The sequence below is a fragment of the Chelonus insularis genome, unplaced genomic scaffold (genome assembly GCF_013357705.1).
Source record: "Chelonus insularis isolate UGA/USDA-ARS -01 unplaced genomic scaffold, ASM1335770v1 contig_88_pilon, whole genome shotgun sequence".
In the NCBI taxonomy this organism is placed as follows: Eukaryota; Metazoa; Arthropoda; class Insecta; order Hymenoptera; family Braconidae; genus Chelonus; species Chelonus insularis.
In genome coordinates, this window is record NW_023276776.1 from 2,284,725 (window position 1) to 2,310,464 (window position 25,740).

At 29.1% G+C, this 25,740-nt stretch overlaps 4 protein-coding genes across 9 annotated transcripts in view; 3 read left to right on the forward strand and 1 right to left on the reverse strand.

Annotated features, from left to right (window-relative positions):
* Positions 1-499: 499 nt before the first annotated feature.
* On the forward strand, positions 500-3,274 carry LOC118071624 (protein lin-9 homolog). 2 transcript variants are annotated; one of them, XM_035090852.1, is made up of 4 exons: positions 500-603; positions 1,120-1,450; positions 1,524-2,841; positions 2,966-3,273. In XM_035090852.1, exons 1-4 carry the CDS (start codon positions 585-587, stop codon positions 3,155-3,157), a joined length of 1,860 nt encoding a protein of 619 aa, XP_034946743.1. In that variant the 5' UTR covers positions 500-584; the 3' UTR covers positions 3,158-3,273. The 2 variants fall into 2 exon arrangements, with proteins under 2 accessions (XP_034946743.1, XP_034946744.1); XM_035090853.1 differs by lacking the exon at positions 500-603 and adding an exon at positions 901-1,041 and having other exon boundaries at positions 2,966-3,274.
* Positions 3,275-3,533: 259 nt separating this feature from the next.
* On the reverse strand, positions 3,534-6,319 carry Nup50 (nuclear pore complex protein Nup50). The gene is made up of 4 exons (XM_035090854.1): positions 6,305-6,319; positions 6,062-6,185; positions 5,576-5,736; positions 3,534-5,281 (listed from the first exon to the last, which is right to left on the reverse strand). The coding sequence occupies exons 3-4, from the start codon at positions 5,732-5,734 to the stop codon at positions 4,010-4,012; spliced, it is 1,431 nt and encodes a 476-aa protein (XP_034946745.1). The 5' UTR covers positions 5,735-5,736; positions 6,062-6,185; positions 6,305-6,319; the 3' UTR covers positions 3,534-4,009.
* A 333-nt stretch (positions 6,320-6,652) lies between these two features.
* Positions 6,653-18,298, forward strand: LOC118071842 (rho GTPase-activating protein gacZ-like). Of its 3 annotated transcripts, XM_035091284.1 has the most exons (9): positions 6,653-7,272; positions 9,191-9,223; positions 9,345-9,410; positions 13,753-14,012; positions 14,216-14,501; positions 14,595-15,003; positions 15,309-15,473; positions 15,622-15,728; positions 16,110-17,303. In XM_035091284.1, exons 1-9 carry the CDS (start codon positions 7,192-7,194, stop codon positions 17,166-17,168), a joined length of 2,466 nt encoding a protein of 821 aa, XP_034947175.1. In that variant the 5' UTR covers positions 6,653-7,191; the 3' UTR covers positions 17,169-17,303. The 3 variants fall into 3 exon arrangements, with proteins under 3 accessions (XP_034947175.1, XP_034947173.1, XP_034947174.1); XM_035091282.1 differs by lacking the exon at positions 15,622-15,728 and having other exon boundaries at positions 6,661-7,272; positions 16,110-18,298; XM_035091283.1 differs by lacking the exons at positions 6,653-7,272; positions 15,622-15,728 and adding an exon at positions 8,259-8,511 and having other exon boundaries at positions 16,110-18,298.
* A 581-nt stretch (positions 18,299-18,879) lies between these two features.
* LOC118071977 (rhombotin-1-like) overlaps positions 18,880-25,740 on the forward strand; it is a 56,936-nt gene continuing 50,075 nt past the window's right edge. The window contains exons 1-6 of one of the 3 annotated variants that reach the window (XM_035091497.1): positions 18,880-19,099; positions 19,907-20,187; positions 20,339-20,642; positions 20,710-21,178; positions 21,276-21,523; positions 23,476-23,718. The gene's annotated coding sequence lies outside the window, so the exon portion shown is untranslated. Of the gene's footprint in view, positions 19,100-19,727; positions 19,839-19,906; positions 20,188-20,338; positions 20,643-20,709; positions 21,179-21,275; positions 21,524-23,475; positions 23,719-25,740 lie in introns of those variants that run through there. The other 2 variants (XM_035091498.1, XM_035091500.1) reach the window with 2 other exon arrangements.

Here is a 25,740-nt window from a genome sequence, read left to right on the forward strand (position 1 = left end):
CGGTAAAATTTCACTTATACAAAGATAAATTCTAAAATTTTACAAGAGATGAAATATTTAGTACGCTAGTTTACTATAAATAATGTTAAAATAAAATACAACTAAATTTACTGAACTTTTTTTTCTCTCTCTACTACGGTAATTACTGTGCATAAATTAATTATGCGTATTTAGGAATTTAAGAATAATAATATTTCTGCTCTAAAAAGTTGGCTTACATGTTGTTTGGAGTTGGAAGTTAAGGAGGGAGAATTAGGTATTTATTCCAAAATGTTTCAAATATTGTACTCCAAAAATATGTTCTCCGAAATGCATCCGCGCATGCGCTCAATACTTTGGAGCGGTTACCGCCCCCTTAATTGTAACTAGCGACAACTATCAGCTCGTGACAGAAGCTCTCTTCATACCGACATGTTATTCGAATTACATTCTGAACCAATACTGGCCCTCTGTTCTTATCTCTGCTCTGAACTTGATGTTTAACCTTCTACATGTGTTTATATTTTCTGACGCGCAGACAGTGAGAGGGGATTGAAGCGCTTGGCGGAAACTTATACCCAGAATGCCTTAGTGAATGTAGCAACATGGCAGACACAATTGAAAGTAAGTGAATTCAATAATTTTCATCAAATTTAATATAAATAAATGTTGAACATTTAAAGAATAAATCATTTTGATTCATTTCTGATATTGTTGTATTTAAAAATGACTTATTACAACGTTTCTAGTTAGTTTGGTAATTACAAAGTTCAGATTTTAATTTACTCAACATCGTATAGGTTTGAAATTTCAAAAATGACCAATGCACAATTCAAGCGGGACCGTCGAGATACTCGTCAACTTGAACAAAACTTCGATTTATCAGTTTATCGTTTTAGGTCTTTATGACGATTCGAGGTTAATTAACAAAAATGATGATTCAAATTGATTTTTGAACCAATTATAATTAATGAATCTTATGTTAAAATTTTTTTTGGTTAGGTTGTAATTTTATGTTCAGAAACATAATGTTTTGATTTTCCAAAGCTCGAATTTCTATGAGTACTTATTTAGTATTACTATTTTAAAACTAATTATTATTTATGAAACAAAGTTAAGATAGTTCATTTTTCATTTCAGACGAGTCAGCTGAAACATTATTATCATTTAAAAATGGAGGATATCCCAGTACAACCGAAATTAAACAAGAATTAGCTGATGATGATGAAATGGATATAGAAGAACATCAAATTCTTTCAAGTATGGAAATGGATGAAGAAGATTCTGAATCTATGACTGAGTTAGGGCCTGCTGCTTTAGGTTTACAAAGAGTTGGTACTAAACCACCACCAAAACCTAATCAGACATCTCAACAACTTCCAACTTTAAATCGTCGCGGAATGCCTGCAAGAATAAGAAAGAAAAATAAATTATTCTATGATGATATTCTTGTTAATCATCCACATCATCGGTAAGTTAATAGATTTATTAATTATATAACAGTTTTGGAGTAGATTTTTAATTTACATGATTTTATTCAACAGGATTAAAAAGGAGCCAGGGACCGTAGAGTTGAAACCATCTCCAAAGAAAATTCCTAAACCATCTCCAGCTAAAAAAATATTAAGAAGTGCAGAGAAAGAAGATAAAAAAAAATCTCCTGTTACACCACCTCCACCGCCACCACCAATAACACCCGCCAAAAAAGAAAAATTACCTGAAAAACCTCAAGCTCCAAGTTCACCAGATCGAAAAATTGGTCAGAAGATTGGTATGAGGTTGAGAAACTTATTAAAATTGCCTAAAGCTCATAAATGGGTTTGCTATGAGTGGTTTTATAGCAACATTGATAAAACTCTTTTTGATGGTGACAACGATTTTATGATTTGTTTAAAAGAATCATTTCCTCAATTAAAAACACGAAAATTAACCAGAGTTGAATGGTGTAAAATAAGAAGAATGATGGGTAAACCACGTCGTTGTTCGCAATCATTTTTTGAAGAAGAACGACGAGAATTGGAAAGAAAAAGACAAAAAATCCGTATGCTCCAACAACGAAAAACTGCTGATGTAAATAGTTTTAAAGATTTACCTCCAGAAATTCCACTCCAATTAGTAATTGGGCAAAAAGTTACAGCTAGATTGAGGAAACCTCAGGATGGATTATTTACTGGTAGCATTGATGCCGTTGACACAAGTAATAACACTTATCGAATTACATTTGAAAGAGCTGGTTTAGGCACTCATAGTGTTCCAGATTATGAAGTTCTATCGAATGAACCACCAGAGACTATTAGTGTAGCTTCATTTGCCCAAAAATTCCGACCTCGTCATATTCAATATGTTCCATCACCGCCTTATGCTTTGAAGTTAAGATCGCCACGACTCAACAATGATCCTTTAATATCAAATGCTTCTATTCAAAAGAAGACTTACAGTGGAGGAACAATGAATGGCTTTCCAATGAGATTACTTGAATTCATGGTCAAAATTAATAAAATATTAGTGATGAAAAAAACTAAAATCCAAAAATTGAAAAGTATGAATACAGAAGCAGAAAAATGTAGATCATTTGGTGCAGATCTATCTTCAGATTTTGAAAGAAAATATGCAGCTACTGTAGTTGAATTGGAAAAAATGAATGCAGCGCTTCAAGATTTTTTGAATGAAGTTCAAGAATTATGTCAAGAAATTGCACCCGAACCTAGTGTTGCAGCAATGCTTGCACCATCTCATCTTAGAGAAAAATGTAGACAAGAAGCTGCTGATATGGTTGCTAGAAATCATATAATTACCGAAAAAGCTCCCACGAAAATGAATCAATTGGTTACCGATTTAACAGCTCTTATGCTTCAAGTTAAAGTGAGTATCAATTATCTAATTTTTAAAGCTTTTTAATAAATTATGCAACAAAATATTTCATTGATTTTTCAAAATTAATTTCAATTAATTATATTAATATTCTAAATAATTTTTTCTTTTTTAGTGCCTTTCAGATTCAGATCGTAATGCATATGAACTAAAAGTTCTTCAAGGTACAATGGAACAGATTAGATCACGACTAAGTCCTCAAAATAAGCTAACGTTCCAAAATTGTGTCGAAATTCATATGCAACATATTCAACTTGGTCTTGGGCAAGTAGGTGTTTCAGCCCCATTTATGGCTCCAAAAGCTTAAGAATAAAAAATCTATTACTGCCGGATAAAAATTTTTATTCGATTGAATTTATACATATTTACATAATATTTAACAAATTACGTGAAAAAGAATTGTTCTAATTTAATTGATTACATTTATTGTTGTTATAATTTATGTAAAAAATTCATATATTTATAGTTTAATACTGAAATCATAAAAATTAAGTTGACAATTTTTTTTTCAAATTCATGCAATTGTGACTGTAATTTCATTACAAAAGTCAAATTTTAAAATAATACATTTATAAAATCGATTTGAATTTTTAAATCTATTGCAAATCTTATAAACAATTATAAATACTTAATGTTAATAGTATTTGGGTTTTGAATGAATATATAACACATATTGTATAGTCTTATTCAATAGTGTAGATTGATTAACACATTTTATTGACGTTTAATTATCAAAGTATAGTGAAATACATATTATTATCATTATTTAAGTTCGCTTATTCTATTAATTATGCATTATTCTTAAGGTCTATTTACATAAGTAACTTGACAGTTAATTTACTTTATTACACATCTTTTCACTCATGAAAAGTCTTACAAAATATGTCAAGACTTACAATTGTAAAATTACCTATTTTTCATTGAAATATAATATAATTGAATTTATTTTGCTGTATAAGTGTTTATTTTTTATATAAATGTATACCTTTCAATAATCAATCAGAATTATTGAATGTTGCATAAAATCTAATCAACTTTTCATTCACAAAAAATTTCTTTATTTATCTTTTGTTTATGGTTTCGAACAATAAATTGTAGGTACCGATTCATTATTTATCGATAAGAGTATAATTTTTTTATACAATTAACTTATTACTTATTATTTTTTATTTTTTTCTAAAGCTTCAAGTAAGCTGTCTGCATCTTCACTAGATTTAACTCTTAAGAATATTGAAGTTGGTGGAGGTTCTGAGTCAGGGAGAGGTAAGCACATTATCATAACAGTATTTTTATTAGCTCGTTTTGTAGGTACTGACTCAGTTAAAAGAGTGTTTATTAGTAGATTACCTAAAGAAGTTTCAGCGCGAACAATTAATTGAGTTTTTCCTGTTGGAGTTGGTTTTAAAAATAAAACTCCAATCCCTCTATCACTGAAACCTTGATCTTTTTTAAAGAATACTTTGCATCGTTTTTCGTATACCGCACCTTCCTCAGTTATCGGTTTAATTTCTACCTTAGGTGGCTCGTCATCTTCATCTTTATCTTCACTATCTCCCTTTGAAGCTTCTGATTCTTGTGCTGTTGCACTATTACCAAACATAACTGTTCCTCTAGCAAAACAAAAACCAGCTGAAGAACTTGTATAAGAATTAGAACCAAAACTAAATGTTGGTGCAGTTGTTCCACTCGTTTGGGGAAACGTTAAAGATTTGCTCTCCGTTTTATTTTCTTCTGATTTTTGTGTACGATCAACCGGATTTGATTTTAGAAAAGGATTGTCTTCTCCGCTTGCTGAAATTCCTTGAAAAATATTTTTGTTTGTATTACTGAAAATTGATGGTAATGATGTTGCATTGTTAGAAGTTGGAGATTTCTTGATTGTCTCTGAGGAAGATAATGGCTTTACTGAAGGAGTGATTGTCGAATTTTTTGATTCTTCTACTTTATCTACATTAGTTGTTGATGAAGTTGCAGATTTATCTTGTCCATATTGAGATTCGATTTCTTTTAAATATCTTTCATAATCACGAAAAATTGGAGTCAAAATACAGAATGGGTTTGAGCTAACATGAGTTTTTATCCATTCAGTTACACTTTCATTTAATCCTTTTAATTTTGAAAAGTATTCTGATGAAGTTTCAAATATTTTTTCTTTATTTTCTTCAGACATATCTGTTGTTTTAAGTTCTGTTGACGGTTTATTTTGATTAATTGAAACAGAGGTATCAGTTGACTTCATTTCTCCTGTCATTCCATTCCCTGAAGTTTTGGCGGCTCCGTTGCTTGTAGTAATTATGTTTGAAAATATGCTTGAAGTTGGTGTTGACGCTGATGATGAAGTATTCGATTTTAAAAAACTAAATGCTGATGTTGCTGGAGCTGATGATACTTTAAAACCGGAAAATCCTTTAAATACGCTTTTTTGAGCTCCCTAAAATTAAAAAAAAACTATTTAATTACTCTACTTAAAAAAGTTATTGTTACTTTAAATTAATGTCTTAGTTTTTTCAATTGAAATTCAATATTCAAAACCTTTATTCCAATTAAGTGAATATTATTTATGTACGATATTAAAATTTTGGTAGGTTAGAATTCTACTGTATTCTTAATTTCCTTTGATATAAAGATATATAATATTTGTGAAATTATCACAAATTATATTGAAAGCTAATAAACAGATGCGTTGTAATATTTCGATATTTCTAGTAAAATATAAATGAATTACCTCTTCGCCAGCTGGTAATCGTCGTCTGGCTGTTTTTACGACTCGCTTTTCTAAAATTTCTTGTGGCGCTACTGCAAATGTTCCTGGTTCTTCAGGTTCATCTTCTTGATCCCAATTTTCGTGATTTAATTCAGTTGTAGCAGTACGTTTACGAGCCATCGCTGTAAAGAAAAAAAAATAGAAGCCAATATTTTGACTTATAGATTTCTAGAAAATATGACATTTTCATCCTATTACGCTAAATAAATAATAAAATGCAAGTGTAATATAAATTAATGATCATATTTCAAGTATTATAATTGCTATAAATTTTAATAATACTAAATATTCAACAATTCATAACCTCGAAATGGAGTGTTAACCGACTCAATGTATTACAAATAAAATACGTTATAAAATATCTTATAAATGTACTCGATCTACTGGATATCAATATGAATAATTAGTTAATTAAAAATTTGTTATTATACAACAGTTTTTAGTTACCATGAAAATATTAAAAGTGAATATTTTGTCCAAGTTTGGTATTCAAGCCTTGCGCGTGTGTCAACGGTGATAGAATGTCACTACATAAAGTATGTACCATTAAATGTACATCAAATAAACATTTCTATAAAACAAATTAAATTTTCAATATCATAATAAATACTATATTTTTCATATAAATAATAACAAAACTTATTAATATCTAATTTTGAGAAATTATAAATTTTTAACTTTTAAATTTACCGCTTTATTACTATTATAACTTGCATCGTTTACTTTAGTTCTTTTTTTGTCCACTAAATAAATTAATGGTGTTAGTATTATTGCATTGAATGCACTTACCTTTTCCGGTAATACTATGAATGTAATAAAAACAATATTTACTGTATTAAAGAAACAGTTTCAATATCATTTAATTTATATAAAACAGTTACAGTGAATTTACTGAATTTGTTGAAAAGAAATTCTTCCGAGATAATAATAGTTTACACATCTAACCTTAAGTTATAATAAATGTGATATTAATACGTCAGTTGATTAAAATACTTTAACATTATTAAAAAAATTAAGTTAAATAAAAATTTGATTGCTAAATATTTCGAAGATTCTCTAAAATTGTTGTAAATATAAAAAAAAAAACTCAGTCGGTGTAAATGCGATAGTGTGCATTTGAAGTTTTAGTTCAACTTAGCGCCGGTAGTGTCGCTAGTGTTTCGATGTAGAGACTCAATTGTTACGGTTTGCGCATGCGCGCATACACAGATATTCCCGGGTGTGTAGAGGTGTGTGTGGAAGCAAAAGAGCACGGACAAGTGCCTGTGGGCCACCGTGGTGGGTTGTTCGTGGTGCGCGCCGAGACTTATCCGGCGGAGGATCACGGAGATTCGTCTTCGGCGGCCCCTGACCAATTTTCATTACTTTTCGTACATTTTCTAAGCGTCGTCTGAATCGTAAACGTAAGAATAACAGTGCGTGAGTACTTGTAAACCATTAAAATTTACATCTTTTTAACTTCCACCGGTTTATAAGTGTGGTGAGTGTGTGCGTGTACGTGTCTCTCACTGTGCGCGCGAGTACACGCGTTTTCCTAATAAACCGCGGATTAAAAACGCCGCGAGTATAAGCGAAAAATGATGGAGATATCTAAAGGACTGCGAAAAGAAATCATTCTTGTACAAAATAAACTCAAGGACGCCATTCGGGATCATCAGGTAAGCTATTTCCCACTAAAACTTTATCTTTTCCTTTGCTTTATATACCTTCAACATTTACTTCTAAATTCTCAAGGCTGTTTGACAAACTTTTCTCACCTTTTCAAACATCATAAATCCTTGAAAAAATTTCCCTTTTATTTAATAATACTTTATTCTATTAACATTTTCTTTATTAATAACCTAATAGTGAATATAAATATGAAATATAATTCATTATGATAATCATTAATATTATTAAACATGCCTCCATTTGTCATTATACAGATTTGCTTCCTAGAAACTAAACAGAAAACAATATAGTTAGCTAATTTCTAACATTGTTTGTTTTTTTTGCCAAATTGTTGATTATTTAATATTAATTATCAATTTTAAAACTTTATTCTTCTTCATAATAAAAATTTGAACAAAAATCAGTAAACGTAATTTTTTGTTTGAATAAGTCAAAAATACATTATACAGTTTGAGTCTTATTTTTAGGAAATTTTGGTCATTTTTTATATTGACATGAAGTTGAGACAAATGGGGAAGAAAATGGATTTTTTCCGAGTTAGTAGTAATATTACATACTTGGAGATTCTCAATTGATAAATTGACGCGCGAAAACAAATCAATGATTATTTCAATGTCTTTCTTTTAGCTTTTAAAATGGTTAGTTAGAGTCCAATTGAAACTTAGAGGTATTTAAATGAATGAAAGTGATTGCAGAAAGGTTAGTTTAGTTGTTATGACTCGTAAAGTAGAAAAGAAGAGCTGCATTAATGTTAGAAGGATGCAACGACCTCGAGGCATCAACGAAACCAAATTCCCCCTGCCACTAAATTAATTGTATCGCACATGAGTCTCTGCGCATCCATTTGTACACGGCCATTACCATTGCTAGAGCAAAATATCTTGCGTCCTTCACTCAATTCATCGAACCTAACCTACCCGACAAGATTTTTCTTTTTTCATTTATATTTTCTGGATTATCGATAGCATCTCCTAAACTTAATGAAACTCTCATTGACCAAAGAGTTTATATGAATTCTCTTCTTAAAAGTTTCATTCACTTTCTCTGCTTCTACTCTATTCCTATCCCAACTTCTTCTAAAGTATTCATTTGACAAGAGCTCGAGAAGTTTGTGTAAGATACTAGTGACTCATGACACATTTTTAATTTGTCTAAAGACTGATAAAGAAGTTGTAAATATTTTAAATCATCTATATATGAGCTTTAGGAGACAAACTTACTTTTTGGTAGGAAACATTTATAAAGTTCAAAACTCGAACTTTTTGGAAGTTAGTAAAGTTGTAAGGATGGACAGAAATTTTTTTTTCTTTCTTTTGTATTACGAATTCTTTCAAAATTTATATAATAAACAAACATTGATTTATAGTCTCTTGTTTTTTTACAATTGAAACAAACTTCTAATTAATTCAGTAACAAAAGAAAAGATGATTTTCGAAGAAAAAAGACTTATAGATTCTTCAAGTAGTATAGCATCTTTTATTTATATTATCTAATCCAATTAAAATAAAATATAATATTGTTTTCTTTGTTTCAAATATAATAAATGAAATTAACATATTATATTGTCTGGTTTAAAGAAAAATAATTGCTGATAAAATAATGAATTTAATTAAGTCTCAAGGATATTCATTATTTGAATTAATTGTCTATATAACACTGGTAATGATATAAATAACAATCCATGTTAAAAGTTTAAAATTACGTGGTTTCAGAGACAACAACAATGGCGGTAGATCAGTTTCGACTTGTGTCTTCCATCATTTGTCGCTCTATTTCTTGTTTCCATAAATTACATATTATATAAGTTAACATTACTTCAATAACTCTTGAATATGTTATTACTTATATACTTAATAAATTGAGTATTCTTTATTTAAACAGTATCTTTTTTATTTTTATTTTCAGATTTGCGTTGGTAAACTCAAGGACGATCCCAATGTAAGTATAAATTTATAAAAATTAATAAAATAAAACTGTTTTTAAAAGTGGGTAGAAAGTTTTCGAAATTTGTTTTAAAACTGATATGACGAAATTAATTGTATCTTTTCATATATTTCAGAATGCTGATATCCTTGCTCAAATACAGGAAATACAGCTTCATATCGTTTCCCTTGGGCGATGCCAGGTGAGACTAAGTTTTTCCCTTTTTTTCTTTTTTTTATTAACTTCTTTTCTTTTATAATTTTTTTTTAAAGCAGATGCTTTGAGAAAATGTTAAATATTTAAAAAATATGTAGTAAATAATTTAATGATTTTCTTAATGATATTAGTAATCAAATGAATTCATGGTATTCAATTATTTCTTTATTATTGAAAACATTTTAATAACACTCGAGTGAAGTTTTATCCTGAAGTTTCTGGACATTTTTCTATCACCAGTTGCGCATCAATTCGATTCGCTGTCGCTTCTTCTAAATTCTGCAGTGCTAGCGCGTCGGAAAACATTGATCGTTAAGGGAAACATTTAGACTATGAAACTTGAATTTTATCACTTATTTTGTTTTAAAACTTTTTTCGTAATAACATTATTGTTATCATCAAATTACTTTTTTTTTTTTTGATACTTGAGACAATGGTTTTTTTTGTCTTTTTTTTAATGTTATTGGGTTAATAATTTTTTTAAAATTAAAAGTTAAAATTAAAAATTAGATAAAAATACGTTGATAATAGAAATATTCTAAATGTCGAAAAAATACTATTGTTTAGTCAATGAAATAAAAATAGTAAGAAAATGAAACAATCATATGAAACATTAGTTTTCGTGTTATTGAGGGTAATTGGATTCGCTTCTTTTCAATGAGCAAAAAAGTTAGATGAAAGTATTAAACATAAAATGAGTTAACATAAAAAAAAAATACTAAAATAATTTTAAAACTCAACATTGATTAAATAACATTTAAATATGTATAAATATTTAATGGCTCTTATACAACAGTTAATGTTTTTCTATTGATATATATTTAACGTAATATCAGAAAAAAAAGAATTTATGAAATTGAAATGCAAAAAAGTTTTAATTAACTTTATACGTTTACAGAACGTATTAACATGATAACTATAAATGAAATAAATAAATATGTTATAACAAGTATGTAGTACTAAACTTGTTTTCAAGTTATACTCAATCAAATTAATTGAAATAAATTAAATTACAAATAATTTATAAAAGCATATGCAAATTATAATTAAAAATTTATCAAACATCACGTAATTAATTTTTTAAATATCTCTGTAATCAAAATTATATTTTTTTATAATTGATAATTATTTATAAATTATAATTTAATATCCAAGTCAGTATCATAATTTATATATATTAAAAAATAATGAAAACTCTTTTATTAAAAATTCCAACGAAATTGAGAAAAAAAAAAAAAGTAGCAAATGTTAAATGTCAAATATTTTTTAATTATCCTGGAAAAATTTAAAAGTAATAACTAGCAATATGATAGTAGCTTATAAATACATCAAAGATAATTTTAAATACTGACTATTAAGTTTAAATAATTATATCTGCAATACGTATAATTATTATTATATTTTTTTTTAAACAGAGATTTAAATTCTATTTCTTAGGTACTAAATTTCCTATAATTAGTAAATATAGTGACAGTAGAAATAAAAGGATACAAAGGAAGATGAGAGAGGTTACTTGGTGACTATGATAAGGGGTTATCGATTGTAATCGAATTACTTATGACCTCGGGGAATGCGGCATGAAGCCAACCTGATTTTATACTCAACATCGATTCTCTGTTGTTTCGCTTTTGCAAAAAAAAAAAAAAATGAAAATATAAATATCTTGTCTTCAATAACAGTGTGTACATTTAGTCGTGAAAAAAGTTTCTCACGTCAAAACTTTTGAACTCTGCATGCTCCAACAAGGTCGGCACGTCGATTCACAAACGTTTGAATTGGTTTTAAAGAAGATTTAGAGTTAGAAAAAGTTTGATTAAAGTTTATTTAGATTTCCTTATTTTAATCTGATTAAAATAATTTTCTATAATGAAAATGATTTAATAGTACTTTATATCGTAATTTGAAGTTTATTCATTATTCTATTAAAGAAACTTCACAAAGCGCGCCAATAACGCAGAAGATCTTACTACCGTTGTCCAATCGCTGTCGGCACGCGAATAGCAACCTGGTTCTTATTGATCTCCTGGCTCTCAGTGCCAACCGCATCAGAGAAGCAGTAGCAGCAGCCGTCTTTTACTCCATCTCTTCTTCTTTTTCTTCTTAGTTTCCTCATCTCCTTCTGCTTCTTCTTCTCCTAGATCAAAATGCCAAGTCTTATAGTTTAGTCTTCTTATCTTTCAAGTGAACAATAATTGAAAAGAAGTAACATTTTTCAGTATACAAAAGTAGACAAGAGATTCTTCAATTATATAGATGATTTATCAATCATTTTTTAAGTACAAAAGATAATGAAAGAAAAAATGAAATTGTCATTATAATTTTCATTTTAAAACTATTTCATAATAAATTATGTTTATTAATTTAATTTAAATCATTTTAATTTTCATAAATTAAGTATCTTTTATTTAAATAAACGAGCTTACATTTATATTTAATTATAGATATTAAACTGCAGTTACATTAAAATACTTCTTGAAACAATTTATGAACGTTTTATAGATAAAGTTTGATTTAAATAAGTTTTACTAAACGATTAAATATTAAATGATTAGAAGATAGATAATAGAATAATTCTCTAAAGTATATTCAAAGATTTAAAAGTAATAAATGACGTGAATTTTTTAAGGAATTACTTTGCAAAGTTTATTCCACGTGATTATGTTTGAAATAACGAGGGTTAGTAAAGTACCAACATAACAAAGCAACTCGTGCAAGACGACGTTTAATAATCCTTCAGGACGCAATTTATCGAGTGAAAGAACATGAGAAATAAACACTTGATTTACATTACAACATGAGAAAACAATCAAAGTTATCATTCATTCCAAGATTAATTTCACTTATAAATAACATAACTGTATCTATATATCTATTGAACACAAAATAAAATTATTTCAAAGATTGAAAGTTTGCTATAAAAGCTATCGTGGCTTTTAGATCTAATATCGATCGATCGATAATACCATTAGGTAATTAAATTATTGGTAATATTTGTTTTACGAACGCAGAATAAGATTTTTATGTATCAGTTTGACATGTTGATCATTTTAGATGCAAATATTTTCAAAGTTATGTTTAGAATTAATTTTTTAATTTATATTAGTTTAATATCAATTTAAATGATTAATTGTTAGTTTTTATCAATGATAATGACAACTTTCTTGTAGTATATTTATTTTATCTTCTTTTAATTTTACTTCTATTAGTCTCTGAAGAGTTCAGTCAATATGAAAACCTAGAGAAAGCACGACATTGTGATGTCACGGCGCAGCTAGCTTAAAAATCGTTATATCAGTCACTTTACCATGATGCTTTAAGCTTAATAGTATTATCTTCTTTTTTTTTTTTATTATTTCGTCTGCATCAAATATTATTATTTACATGTTTGTTTTTTTTATCACTTTTATACAACTTTTTTATTTTTTTAATACAAGCTTTTACCTTTAATTTGTGTTTGCTTTATTTTTTTTTGATAAACTTAGATTTTTTTACGTTGACTGAAAGATAATAATTTTATTAGAATATTTTTTGGATAAAATAAAAATGTCAATGAATAACAAAGAAATTTTCAAGATAGACAAAAGAAATAAAATGCATAGAAAGTTTTCGATGAAGTTTTGATGAATATTTTAACGTGAACAAAAAAAAAATAACAAATAGACAAATGAGATATTAGTTGCATAAATTTTCTTTGTCTGTATTTAATTTAATTAAAAATATAACATTAAAGAGTTTAAAATAATTCATTTTTATCTTAAGTTAAATTAAATTAATAAAGATAAAATTTATCAAATTGAAATAAAAGTATTTTAAACAAATAAAAAATATTTTATAATAATTAATTTATTTAAAAATTATTATAATTATTAACAAGTACTCTAGAGATAAAGTAGGCTATTCCCATTGGTATCTGGCAGTGTCTAAAATTTGCTCAGAATTTCTCTAATATAGCGCAGTTATCGAAGACAGGATCGATCATGGAAACAACTAAATGGGTAGGGATGATGCAGGCTTCTCTCGTTCAAATCATGGAGAGACCTGTAGAATCTTAAGAGTTATGTTAATCGATATTGCTAAAGTATCAAAATCGATTTTGAACATACAATATTGTTGAATTATTTAAAATTTTATATTATTATGATAATAATTATTAATATTAACTGATAAGATAAAAGAGTTAACGATAAAAAGTTTTGAAAATTTTTTTTTTTTTCGAATAAGAACATTAACACTTATATTAACTTTATTACTAATTCTTGTGGGTAGAAACTTCTACAATATCCATTATAAGCAATGAGTAAAGTTTTGGGATTTGTTGATTTGCGCAGAAGCAAGTGGTCCAACGCCTGCGTAAAGAGGTGGAAGCATTCAAAGCGGAGAATGCAAACGGAGCAAAACTTTCTGTTGCATCGCTTCTTGGTTTAAACAACAACAATCACATCACACCTGGTAATGAACAGAGGGATGAAGTTGTCCAGGTCAAGGTGCAAACCAATGGAATATCAGAAAGTCGAAGATCTTCCAAAGATGATTATGAGGAAGTTGTACACAATGGTGATGTTTCAGTCACCAGAGATATTTGTGCCAAGTTAGTATTCATAGTTTGATTAATAAGAATACAATAAAAATAATTTCTCGACAAATTCATTTATTGATATACAATTATAAAAATATTTTATATTTTTTTAATCAAATATTCTATCAGTATTATTGATAGTTATTAAATAAGGGATAATTATAAATCATTAATTTGTTGTTTATAGTGTTAATAATTAATTGTATCTTTTACAGAGAACGTTCTATATCAGTGGAAACAGTATCAATTGATGAGGAAATCATTGAACTTTCAAATGATGAGAGTTCTAGAGAAAAGCATGAAGATACTGAAGACATAGATTCTAGAGAATGCAGTGCATTTGAGGAATGTAAAACAGTCTCAAAGCAAATAAAGTTTTTAGACAACCTTGGACTCATCACGGTTTCCAAGTTTGATAAATTACAGAACAAGAAAGCTGAACGGAAACGCAGGAGTACTGCGAATCCACAATTTGTATACTCAAACTGGGATATACCTACGGTAAGTAGTTAATCAAGTTTATATTAATTGTTTGCCATTTGGAATTTTTATTGTGCTATTATTTAATTAATGTTATTTATGAATATTTTTTAGAAAAAGAAGAAGTATTCTTATCTTCAATCTGCTGGAAATGGTCCTCAAACTCGTCAAACAACTCGTCTCAATGGACCTTCACCACCACCACCAAGTAAATGCACTTCAAAATCTACATCTCCACCGATAAAAACCACCCCTAAGTCACTAATGTTGGTACAGAAATCTTTAGCAAAACCAGCGATTCTCAAGAATATTCCGGAAAGCCGATTAATTTCAAATAAAACTCAAGCAGAAAATGGAGTAAATCAAACGTCAATATCTAATTTTAAAAGTTCGGAGACGAAGGCAGCAAATATACCAACACTTTCATCGGATTCAACTGTTGAAAAGATTGAAAAGATCGAAAAGACTGAAAATTTGGAGAAGGTCAAAAATGAATCTGTTTGCATACACTGCAGATCACCAGGTGGGCTTTGATAAAAAATCATCATAATAAATATATAATAAGTATTAAAAGTTTTATTTCTTAAAAATTTTAAAAGCTTGATAATTCTAAAGGATCTGTTGATATGAAAATTTAAAGAATTGTTTTATTAAAGAATGTTTTAAAAATAAATTAGGGATTATCAGAAATTAATTTAATTTTTGATTGGTGTTTTTTCCTTATATTTATACAGTTTCTATAAATAATTTTATATAAAAAAAAATGAATCTGTTAGAAAATGAGAATAAGTTTATACATAAATTATATAAAAATAATATTTATTTTAGGAAATTTGACCATTTGTGACAATTGCTCATCAAGTTATCATACTTTTTGTCATTCAACGGTATCACCGCCACCTTCAAGACTGTGTCCTTTATGTGCTCAAAAAAAATTAGAAGAAATAGAAGAAGAAAAACCGATTGCAGTAGTTAAGAAGAATGATGAACTCCGTAAGTTTTTTCATGATTATTATTAAATTGAGTTTGTAAAGACTGACAACAGTTTTTGCGGTTGAAAAGAATTTTTTGGATCGTAAGGATACGCGATTAAGAGGCTGCAACAGAAGAATCTAGTATTGAACGCGAAATATCGTTGCAGAGGAAAAAGCGAGAGAAAGATACGAGCAGCGAGAGCGAAACGCGGATCTGAGATTGCAGGTTTACGAGTTGGAAAAACGATCCCAGCTGCTCGGCCAATCAATTCAGGTTCGTCCTGTGGCCTACGTAGACAAAAAATAATAAAGTTAAGATATTTGTTTTGTTGGAATGCTCATTTTCGTCTATATTTTCAAAACAACCTATTTTATTTGAAAACAAAAACCTGCAAGCTCTTTCAATATATTGTTTTTATTTTAAATTATTCAATGTATTTCATGTATTTACTTTCGATTTTATGCTTATTTCGATTTGTAGATTTAAATCCTTAGGGTTTTTTGTTTTATTATATTTTAGACTGCACTCAGGGCATGAACGTCGATGTAAATTTTTAAATAATCGTTATCTCATTTATTTATTTGTTTTTGTTATTATTCTGATAGCACGTTAAAAAAAAATTTTTTAATTAATTATTCAATATTTCTTCAATAGCTCCAGAATCGGTTGCGTCAGGAATTGCTGGGCAAACAGGAGAAGACTCAGAAGTTAATAAAGCGACTGGTGGATTTTATAAAATTGATGCAACTACACCCAAATTCAACGTCAGCTTCAACCAGTTCCCATCCTCAACCTACCTCATCCCAATCGCATCTAATCCAATCGTCCCAACCACCACTATCACTGCACCAGAACAAACTATCATCTCCACTCCCATCACCTTCACCAACCAGTTCATCAGTCCCGTCAACAATTCCATCACCTATCCACCTTTCATCATCAACCAATTCCCCCCACAACCCTGTATCACCCCATTCATTCAATCAGAACCCAGAATCTCCTTCAACTATTCACTGCCAGTTATCAACACACAACCAGAAAAACAACAATACCTCATCGTCAAAAAAATTTCCGACCCCTGCGTTGGTGGTATCGTCAGCTTCTCTAACCAACAGCAAGTTCAACCAACTCTTAGCTACAAATTACCATCAATCACCCAGGAATCAGGTGTCGTTGAGTCCAAAGAAGGCCAATCAAACTTTATCGACGGTTCCACATTCTTCTATGATCAACTTGCAGGCTGTCAGTCTGAGCCAGCCATTCGAAATAACGGGAAGTCCACCACCCGCGAGATTCCCGGACTCAACCGTATTACAACAGTGGAAAAGTCAGAAAACGTCGTCGGTAACTTGGAACCATCATCACCGTCTCCAACATCAGTCGATGAACGAAAGCAACGTAAAAGTGACATTAGAGCACGAGCTAAATCAACAGAAGTTCGACTCTCCATCAACGATAATCTCGAGTCAACAGCCAAGTTGGAAGCTTCCGAACAATTCAAGGTCTCCTCCTCTCCTAAACCAGAGACAGGTTCACTCAACTCATTGTTCTCAAGCGATCAAAAGTCCGATTTCATCACCAGCAGTGTTGATAAATCACAACAAAAAGATTTCTCTGATCTCAAGTGCGGATCCATCTCAAATAGACTCTTCAGAAGAATCGTTAAAGACCAGTCGAGCTTGCGAACGGGACAGTCCACCTCCGAATACTTGAAATTGGAAGAAGCGCATTTATCAGCGCCATCTTCAACAAATTTAGTAAATACGGTTGATATCGTTTGCAAGAGTGATACTCTTATTCGATCCAGGTCTTGTCCAAGTGTAGAGATAATTAATAAAGAAAATGATCCAAAACAAACTCAGAAAAGTTTTATTCGAAGAAAAAGAAGAAGTTTGGATTCTCTACCGTATGAAAATCAGACAAATATGAAATTGGGGGAACGACGAAAAAAATATTCCCGAGAATCATCTGAAAAAGATACAGATGATGAAATGAGAGAGGATTCAATGTCTTTTGAGGCCAATATTCTTGAAGACACTCTGACTGCTGATGAAGGCGAGAGTGAAATATCAGATACTCCGGATGACATTGATAATGAGAGAATAGCATCTTCAATCGACATGCAAGTCTTAGAAGATTTTGAGACTGCAATGAGAGAAGCTGAGACGAGTGATACTGCCAATATAAAATAGCAAAAGTCTAGTAGCCGAAGGGAATTTTTGGATTTTATCTATGAAAGTTTCCTAAGCAATTTGATCTCTAGATATTGGTGCCTGAACAAAGATATTATAATTTAATTTACAAAAAGCATGATTCTTTATTTATTGATATTTGACATTGATGGAAGAACTATTTTGGTTAATTTCAACTAAATGAAAAATACAATTATTGAGTTGTAGTCTCACCAAAGTTATAAGAAAACTTTTAAAGTCTCTCTACAGCATAATATTATTTATGTGAAAGAAAATGCAGTGTTAATAAGAGATAAATTGATCGGCATGTAAACTTATAAAGAGAAAAGTGAAAGAAACACGCACATATCTTGTGAATGAATTTTAACAAAAGTGATTAATTGTGAATATTTCCATGTTTTAATTAAGAAAAAAGGATTATGTTGGTAATACCACGTAAATCCAAGCCATATTACTACCATAACTGCCTTAATAGTCATTAATATATGGTTTTAAAATAAACCAGTTCCAATTGCCCAAAACCCTTTAATTGATAGTTTAATTTATTGAAAAGTTAGATTAATTTTTAATAATCAAATTTATAGAAACACAAGTTTCTAAAAAAGTATTAATAAATGAATAAATAAATGAATAATTAATAGTAATATTGATATTAATAGTAATAATAATAATAAAGCACATGAAGATAGTAATAATATAATAATCAAATGAAAAATAAATAAAAGGCATGTACATAAATTTAAAGTGAAAATTGTAGATGTCCCTTTTAAATTAATTCTTCGTATCATAATATTTTTTTATTCTAAAATCGATTGATAGTAATTACTGAAGTTCAATTCAGTACAAAATAAATTCATCATATTTGTTAAATATCATCATTGTTTATAATCAAATTGATATTTTAATTAGATTAATAATCATATATGTATATTCTGGTTTTATATTCGATCAAAATTATAATATATTTATTTTTTAAAGATTCAATTTAGTCGAAATTAATTGTTTAATTACATAAATAATATAATTTTATGATCAAAATTCATATATTTACAAATAAAAATCTAAAAATAACATTTTTCATTTTCAAAATTATTTCTAACCTGTTTTATCAATCAATGATTATTAGCTCTCTGTCGGTAAAATGAATGTTTATGCGTACTTATGAATTGTTAAATATCTACGCATTATTTTTATTCTTCAAAAGATGATTCTATCACTGTTATATTATTTTTATATAATTCATTTAATTTTTAGTGAGTAATTTGTCTTTATATTCTATAATAATTGAGGTAATTTACAAAGGATGAAAGAAACAAGTGATAGAGAATGTACATACAAGTATGCATAGCAACTGAAATTTCTGCTCGCATACAAACAGCTGCCTAATGATATGTAAATATGACGGAGCTAATCAAGCGGCTGTGCTAACAGGAAGAGATGAGTGCATTGCGTGTGAGTTTGATCTCTATTTGTATCACAGACAAAATTTGAGTGAGAGAATGAGATAGAATCAAACTGCACGTTAATTGTAGTTTGTTTATCTCTCATTTAACCTTACAAAATTAATTATCATTTCATCTTTAATTTTAACTCATCATTTTATTCTTTTTATCCAACAGGTATTTTATTTGTATTATCTTTTCTCACTCGACCATTTTTATTTTTTGATTATATACAATCTACAATATTGAAAAATGAATGGTGTGTTTGTAAAGTATTGAAAATTAACACAATATTTATAATGGTTCATTGAACATGGCAAAATAATATTTTTTTTTAGATATAAACAAAGATGAATTATTTTAGTGTATAGTTGATAGTATTGAAATAATGTCGTTATCAGAATTTTTTGAAATGCTAGAACTCATGGCTATGATCCTTCAGGAATGGGAAAGGCAACGAAATAAGGCTAGAGTGAGGGTGCTAAGACGTCTGACAGTTGTATAAGGATAAAGTCGCTCACGCTGAGTGCTTTTATTTGTCACGCGCTCAACTCTTACTTTCGCGAGCAGTTTTACCATTATTTCAAATCGATTCATTTTTGTTTGTTGACTCCATTAGAGCATCAGAGAATAGGTAGCTTTATACCATTTATTGTCTCTCTCACTTCTACTTTGTACTTCTTACTTCCGGTTCTGATGTGTTACTTGCGTCCTTTAACTCATCATCTTCAATGTGACATTATATTGCGGTTTGTTATGTTACAAAAAGTAAAACCCTGTTTTCATTCATCACTTTATTTTATTTTATTTTCTTTAGGACAAAAAAATAGACACTTTATCTTGAGTTGATGGCATCGAGTGCTGCTTTGAGAGCTACTCTACCAGGGAGACTACCTAATCGCCTAGGGCTGTCCGGGGAGCACTAACGCAATCTATCCTAAAGTTGAGTCGAAGAGATGCCCACGGGACGTTTCTTGTTGGTGATCCATCGCTTAACTTTACCGTTGGTTTTGCAATACGAGTGTTTTGCAAAAGTTATGCGTAAACGCAATGTCAAAATTGATCGAATTACTCCCAAAAGAATTTTTTTCACATCAGGTTCTTTTTTCGATTTCTTATTATTAATTTTTTTATGCTTATAATTATGTTTAAAAATGATTCAGTAATATATATAATTGAAGTGGAAATTTTTCTATAAAATGTCTGAAAGATGTTATGATTTCTTCATAATATTTTTTTTTTTTTTTAGTTTCTTTTTCATTTTCTCTGGAGAGTGGAGAAAAGCAAATTACCGTAGCAGTAAACAAATATTGGCAGTCTGACGCACCTGGAAATGGTTTGAAGATGAAGATACAAGGTGGTGGAACGATATCCGCGGTCGGAAACGACTTGGATAGATTTTTTTTTTTCATTTACTTCTGTTAAAAGAAGCCTGAGAAGTAGTATTCGACCAAGTAAAAGTAAACGATTAGCTGTCACGTGTCTCTTGGTTTCTCACTCGATTGCTATCAACGTAGTTCGATTAAAAAGGCTGAAATAACGTCAGGAAAAAGGTACGACGGATCAATTACGTTTTTACGCTTACTCCTTACTTCACTGAGTGAGTTAATTACTTTTCAGCATTGGTCACACGGGACTTGATCAGGCTTTGGCTTATCGTCGCAATGAATTGAGTCAATAATAAAGTGAAAAATTTCGGAAAGAAAATACTGGCACATATTGAACATCGTTAGAATTCGTGAGAGCATTTAACGATCGTTTTATGCAGTATTGGCGTATTTACTTTTACCCTACTACTACTACTACCAATCGTTTGAGTATGGACGAATAAATTCACAAGAGAGAGTGAGAGAGAAGAAGACAAAAATTCGGATGGCTTCAGCCGTGCGACCAATTAAAACTCTTCACCGTCTCTGGAATTGATATTGGAAACAAAAACTCCAATTTCAAGTGCGTCACGTAACGGTACCAGCCGCGTGTTAATTGACCACCAGCTATTACATGCCCGATTGCTATTGGTTGCAACATTTTTTAATTCATCATCCTTTACATCTTTAAATCATTCTTTCGAAATTTTTATATATAATAGGTGAGTAATTGATCGAATATTTACAATTTAACATCAAATAAATCATCAAATTATCCAATACTAATAATGATAAAATTTTTACTGATATATTTTTCAGGATTTAAAGTGATTTATTATTGAAAAATAAGCCTCTAATTGGACTTACTGAGAAGCCATATAATATTCACTGGTTTGAATAATAAATTTTAATAGTGAAATCTGTATAAAATGCAAATTAATGACATATACAGTGACCATTATATCAAGCATTAAATTGCAAAATGCAATTAGTTGATCATTGTGGTCTGTATAGTAATGAAACAGTTTGAAATGAGACGATTGGAGGGAAAGGAATAAATATATCCAGTAAGTTCTTTGCATATTCTAATTATAGTGGTATATTATTGCCGACTAGCGAGATATTTTCGTTAAGTACAGAGTATGTGACACGACTCGTAATCTATGTTAAGCCCCTTGGGCTAGCAATACATAGCCTCTATTTTACGCTTCGTCGATCTAATTAACGCGACGACATCGATAGAGATGCTACAGTAATATCCTAGTTACCCACATTGATTTGTACAGCTGTGGTTTATTATCGTTTTATATAGTGATGTTTTGTTTAATTGGTCCAAAATAAAATGACCACGTAAATAATTGGATATTATGCAAACATGATTGAGTTGCCCGTAGGCTCGACAGATGGGCACGACATGTGGCTTAGTTGCCATCGTCGTTTTGAGCCTTATAAATTTAATCGTTGAAAAAAAAAACAAGTTCAAGTTCAATGAAACTATTCTGAATGTTTGATTTCAATTAGTACTATACAAATGAATGTTATTCAAGAGTTTTATCATTATTTATTTTACTTGAATTATTTTTATTTCACTATAGAACTTAAGCTTGCAATTAGTCTGTAAGCTGAAAATTTATTCACTTCATTTAATTTATTGATAATCATTTGAATTCTCTATTAATTCAAATATTCAATTTTATTCAAAATAAATGAATTATTAATCCTTTATTCATTAGTAAATTATTTTCATTACGTAGCATTATAATTTTCATCATTAACTCCAAATTCGTTTAAATATTCATCTTTTCACGTTTTTTTTCTACAGCTATTTGAGTTTTGTGAGATTATTAGAAATTAAAATCTAATAGAAGAATAGACATTCATTGTTGAGATAAAAAATAACTTGATTGATATTTAATAATAAAAATCTGATATTGTATGGAATGATGATAAAAGATTATTTTCAAATTTGCATTATAATACAGTAATAATTGATCATTCAATTAACTATAAAGTTAGCTGAAATAATGGCACATCCTCAAGTCAATAACTGAACGATTATCGATTAGAACTAGAGCCAATTGAGAAGACCATTCTCACGGGCCGGTACATTAATCGCAGTTGCTATCGATCTCGTAATCATTCTAGGGCTACACGAGCCTTGTCTCGTCTCTCTTCTTCGTCTACAGTAGAGACTGGCTCTACTCAGAGCCTCTAATTAGTTAGCAACGAGGACATACTGTGGCTGACTGGGACGTGGACATAACAAGTACCTTGATATCGAGTTGTCGAAGTTGCAGTCCCTCACCTAAAATTTTCCTATTAGCTGCCACGTGCCACCATTCGCTTCTCTTATCTTCCTTCTCACTTACACTACCATTCTCACAATCTCTTCCTCGCTCTCTCAGTCTTCTTTACCACCAAAGAGCTTCTGCGTAATGCATGCTAAATATGCGGATTAATTACCATATGTATTACATGTCATCTTCTATACACAAACTCTCATAAATCAGTCATTATTTATTTTTCTAAAAATCTTTCTTTATAAACTAATTACAATTTATAATGTATTTTTAAAAATTGATAGTTAAAGGGTTGCAATGAAATATTATTATTGAATTATCATTTATAATTGAATTTAATTATTTCTTCAATAGTGATTGAATAAATATTTAATACAATTGATGAACATATATTATTATGGTTTCATATATTAGATTTGAACGTTCGATCAACCCGCATTATGGTCAAGTATGAAGACATGAGGGCTTAGAGGAATTATAATCTAAAATTGAGACATATACGGGTATTCTCTCCCATTTGTCTGAATTAAGTACATCACGCCCGTATATTTCATACGCATGAACTTACACATGCACAATTTAATTTGCCAAACTCGTTCTTTAAGTCTATAAATTTCTTTTGGATTTTTTTTTTTTTATCTCTTTTAGAAATACATACTTTGATTCTTGTAAATTGACACTGTCATTGGCTATATATGACTTTTTTTATTTTTTTCAAGTTATTTGCGAAGAAGATCGAAGGACTGAGGCCAAGAGAAAAGACGACTAGTGAGTTAAGGAACACGGAAAAGCACTTCTGGACTCCTGACGTGTCCCGACGTTTCTATCTCACTGCTATGTTACCTCGTTTGGATCGTCCAGACATCGTTGGACCACCTTGGGAAGATAATACATTAATTTTCAATTGTCATAGTCGCATTCAACACAAGACAGATCGATGTGGAAATACATTCTACTGTAAGGTAAGATATTTAAGCTGATTATGTTTTATATCTCGAGGAAATTATTTTGATAAATTTCATTTTAGGAGACAGGAAAGAGAAAAATCTTTATTATCAAAGAATATAATTAATTCTTTGATTATTTTAAATATTATCATAAAAACAAACTGAAAATATGGTGAATATTTTTTAATATTCATGATAAACTAACAAGTTTATATATTATATAAGTCCGAATTATCCTAAAACTGTAAAAGGGGGAACAGAGGATAGGATTTTTTTCAAACTCAAAGTATGAAACGATGTGTCATAATCAGACGGTCAAGTTACTTAGCCCGAGGAGAATCCTGGTGCTTAAGTTAATTAACTAATTAGTAAACTTAATCGGATGACGCATGCGCATCTCAAGGGATACAAGCAAACCCTCTTAAGCAAGAGAATGAAAAGAAGGGGTGGGCAGAGGGGATTGCTAGAGTCACGCTGTCGCTCGCGGGTAAAAGCCGCGCACTCCAATCCTATTCTCAGAAAAAAAGTCTATCTAATTGTGTTTAATTAATTTAATGAGAAACTCTTTGCCATGCATTTTTTTTATTATGCTATTATTCATTGCAATGCGTCATATTCATCTTTCTTTTATCTCCTTTCTTTTATATACCATTGAATTATAATTGCTCTTGGTGTCATCATTAAACCAAATTTGATTTTTTTTTTTATTTGAATCTTTTTCATGATCTTTCTTCTGTCATTGAAAATTGAAAGACATTTGAAAATTATTTAACTAAGATAAGAATAGTTTTTGTTATCAAAAACCAATTATTTAGTAATCTTTTTTTACATAATAAGAAACGGATATCACTCTACTTTTGATGAATGTTAAAGTGAAAAAGAGAAAAGGGAGTTCCCATAGCATGTTCAGTCATGCAAAACACACTCTGTCGACGCATCATTTCCCGTCGTAAAAATGATTCGTTTAAGGCAATGCCACGTGCTGTGAGCTTTAACTCAATTTCTTGTAATTCTTGAAAAATCTCATTGAACAATCAAACAAAATAGTTACTCGATTATTTCACTATTGTTATTTTTTATTGTTGACCATAAAATCGTGGGGTAATACATAAATTAATCATTATCGTTAATAATTTTTTTTCACATTCAAATATAAATAAAATTTAATTATTGGTAAATTTTCGTTCAAATATCTACCACTGATTTTTTTAATTGCAGCAATTAACTTATTGACTTATTCCTCTTTTTATATAATTAAAAGTATAAAATTTAAATCTATCCACTAATTAAATTTTAGTTCTCCAATCTTTTATTCAGTTCATTTATTTTCAATTTATTATTATTCTTATCTAAATAAATTATTATCACAGCTTAATTACTGATGCTTTCCTTTGGATATTTTTATCACATCCACTGTCAGCTCACAATTTAGATAAATTTTTAACTGAACTGAATGTACATAAGATTAAATAATTAATTTTTTGTCATTATTATAAACTAACAAAATTTTCACAGTATCAAGTTTAAAAAAGTATTTTTATTAATTAAAGTAATATTTTTTCTGACTTTTGTCTTCGACAAAAAAAGGAAATAAAATCAACAAAAAAAAAAATAATAAAAAGTTGTATAAACAAAATGAATATGAAAAATTAAAAAGCATGTTCTGTAAATAATGGTTTAAATTCATTTGTTATCGAGTAACATCAATAATCAATAAATTTCTAATAAAGTTTGACAAGTTTTGAATAGATCTATTTGAATGAAAAAAAAATTTTTCATCATATTTATTGAAGCTTTTCATTAATCAATTTGTATCATAAAAATTATTTTCTATCAAATTATTTATAAAATAGCTATTGATTTAGTATAAGTCAAACTTTTGACATTGTCAGTATTATTGATGCATTTTGTGTGTATATATTTTAATAAAATTATATTTGATAAATTTTTTTAAACGAATGATTTACGGTTATGAAAAAGAAAAAAAATCTAACTTGCAAGTAAATTGAATTTAAATTAATTCTAACATTTAAAAGT

Bases quoted from the DNA above. Each gene is read 5' to 3' on its own strand.
- LOC118071624 (XM_035090852.1), top strand. The intron at 1,451-1,523 runs GTAAGTTAATAG...TTTATTCAACAG, and splicing joins GTTAATCATCCACATCATCG to GATTAAAAAGGAGCCAGGGA. The intron at 2,842-2,965 runs GTGAGTATCAAT...TTTCTTTTTTAG, and splicing joins CTCTTATGCTTCAAGTTAAA to TGCCTTTCAGATTCAGATCG.
- Nup50 (XM_035090854.1), bottom strand. From the start codon at position 5,734: ATGGCTCGTAAACGTACTGCTACAACTGAATTAAATCACGAAAATTGG. The intron at 5,282-5,575 runs GTAATTCATTTA...TTTTAATTTTAG, and splicing joins GATTACCAGCTGGCGAAGAG to GGAGCTCAAAAAAGCGTATT.
- LOC118071842 (XM_035091282.1), top strand. From the start codon at position 7,192: ATGATGGAGATATCTAAAGGACTGCGAAAAGAAATCATTCTTGTACAA. The intron at 14,013-14,215 runs GTTAGTATTCAT...TATCTTTTACAG, and splicing joins ACCAGAGATATTTGTGCCAA to AGAACGTTCTATATCAGTGG. The intron at 15,004-15,308 runs GTGGGCTTTGAT...TATTTATTTTAG, and splicing joins CATACACTGCAGATCACCAG to GAAATTTGACCATTTGTGAC.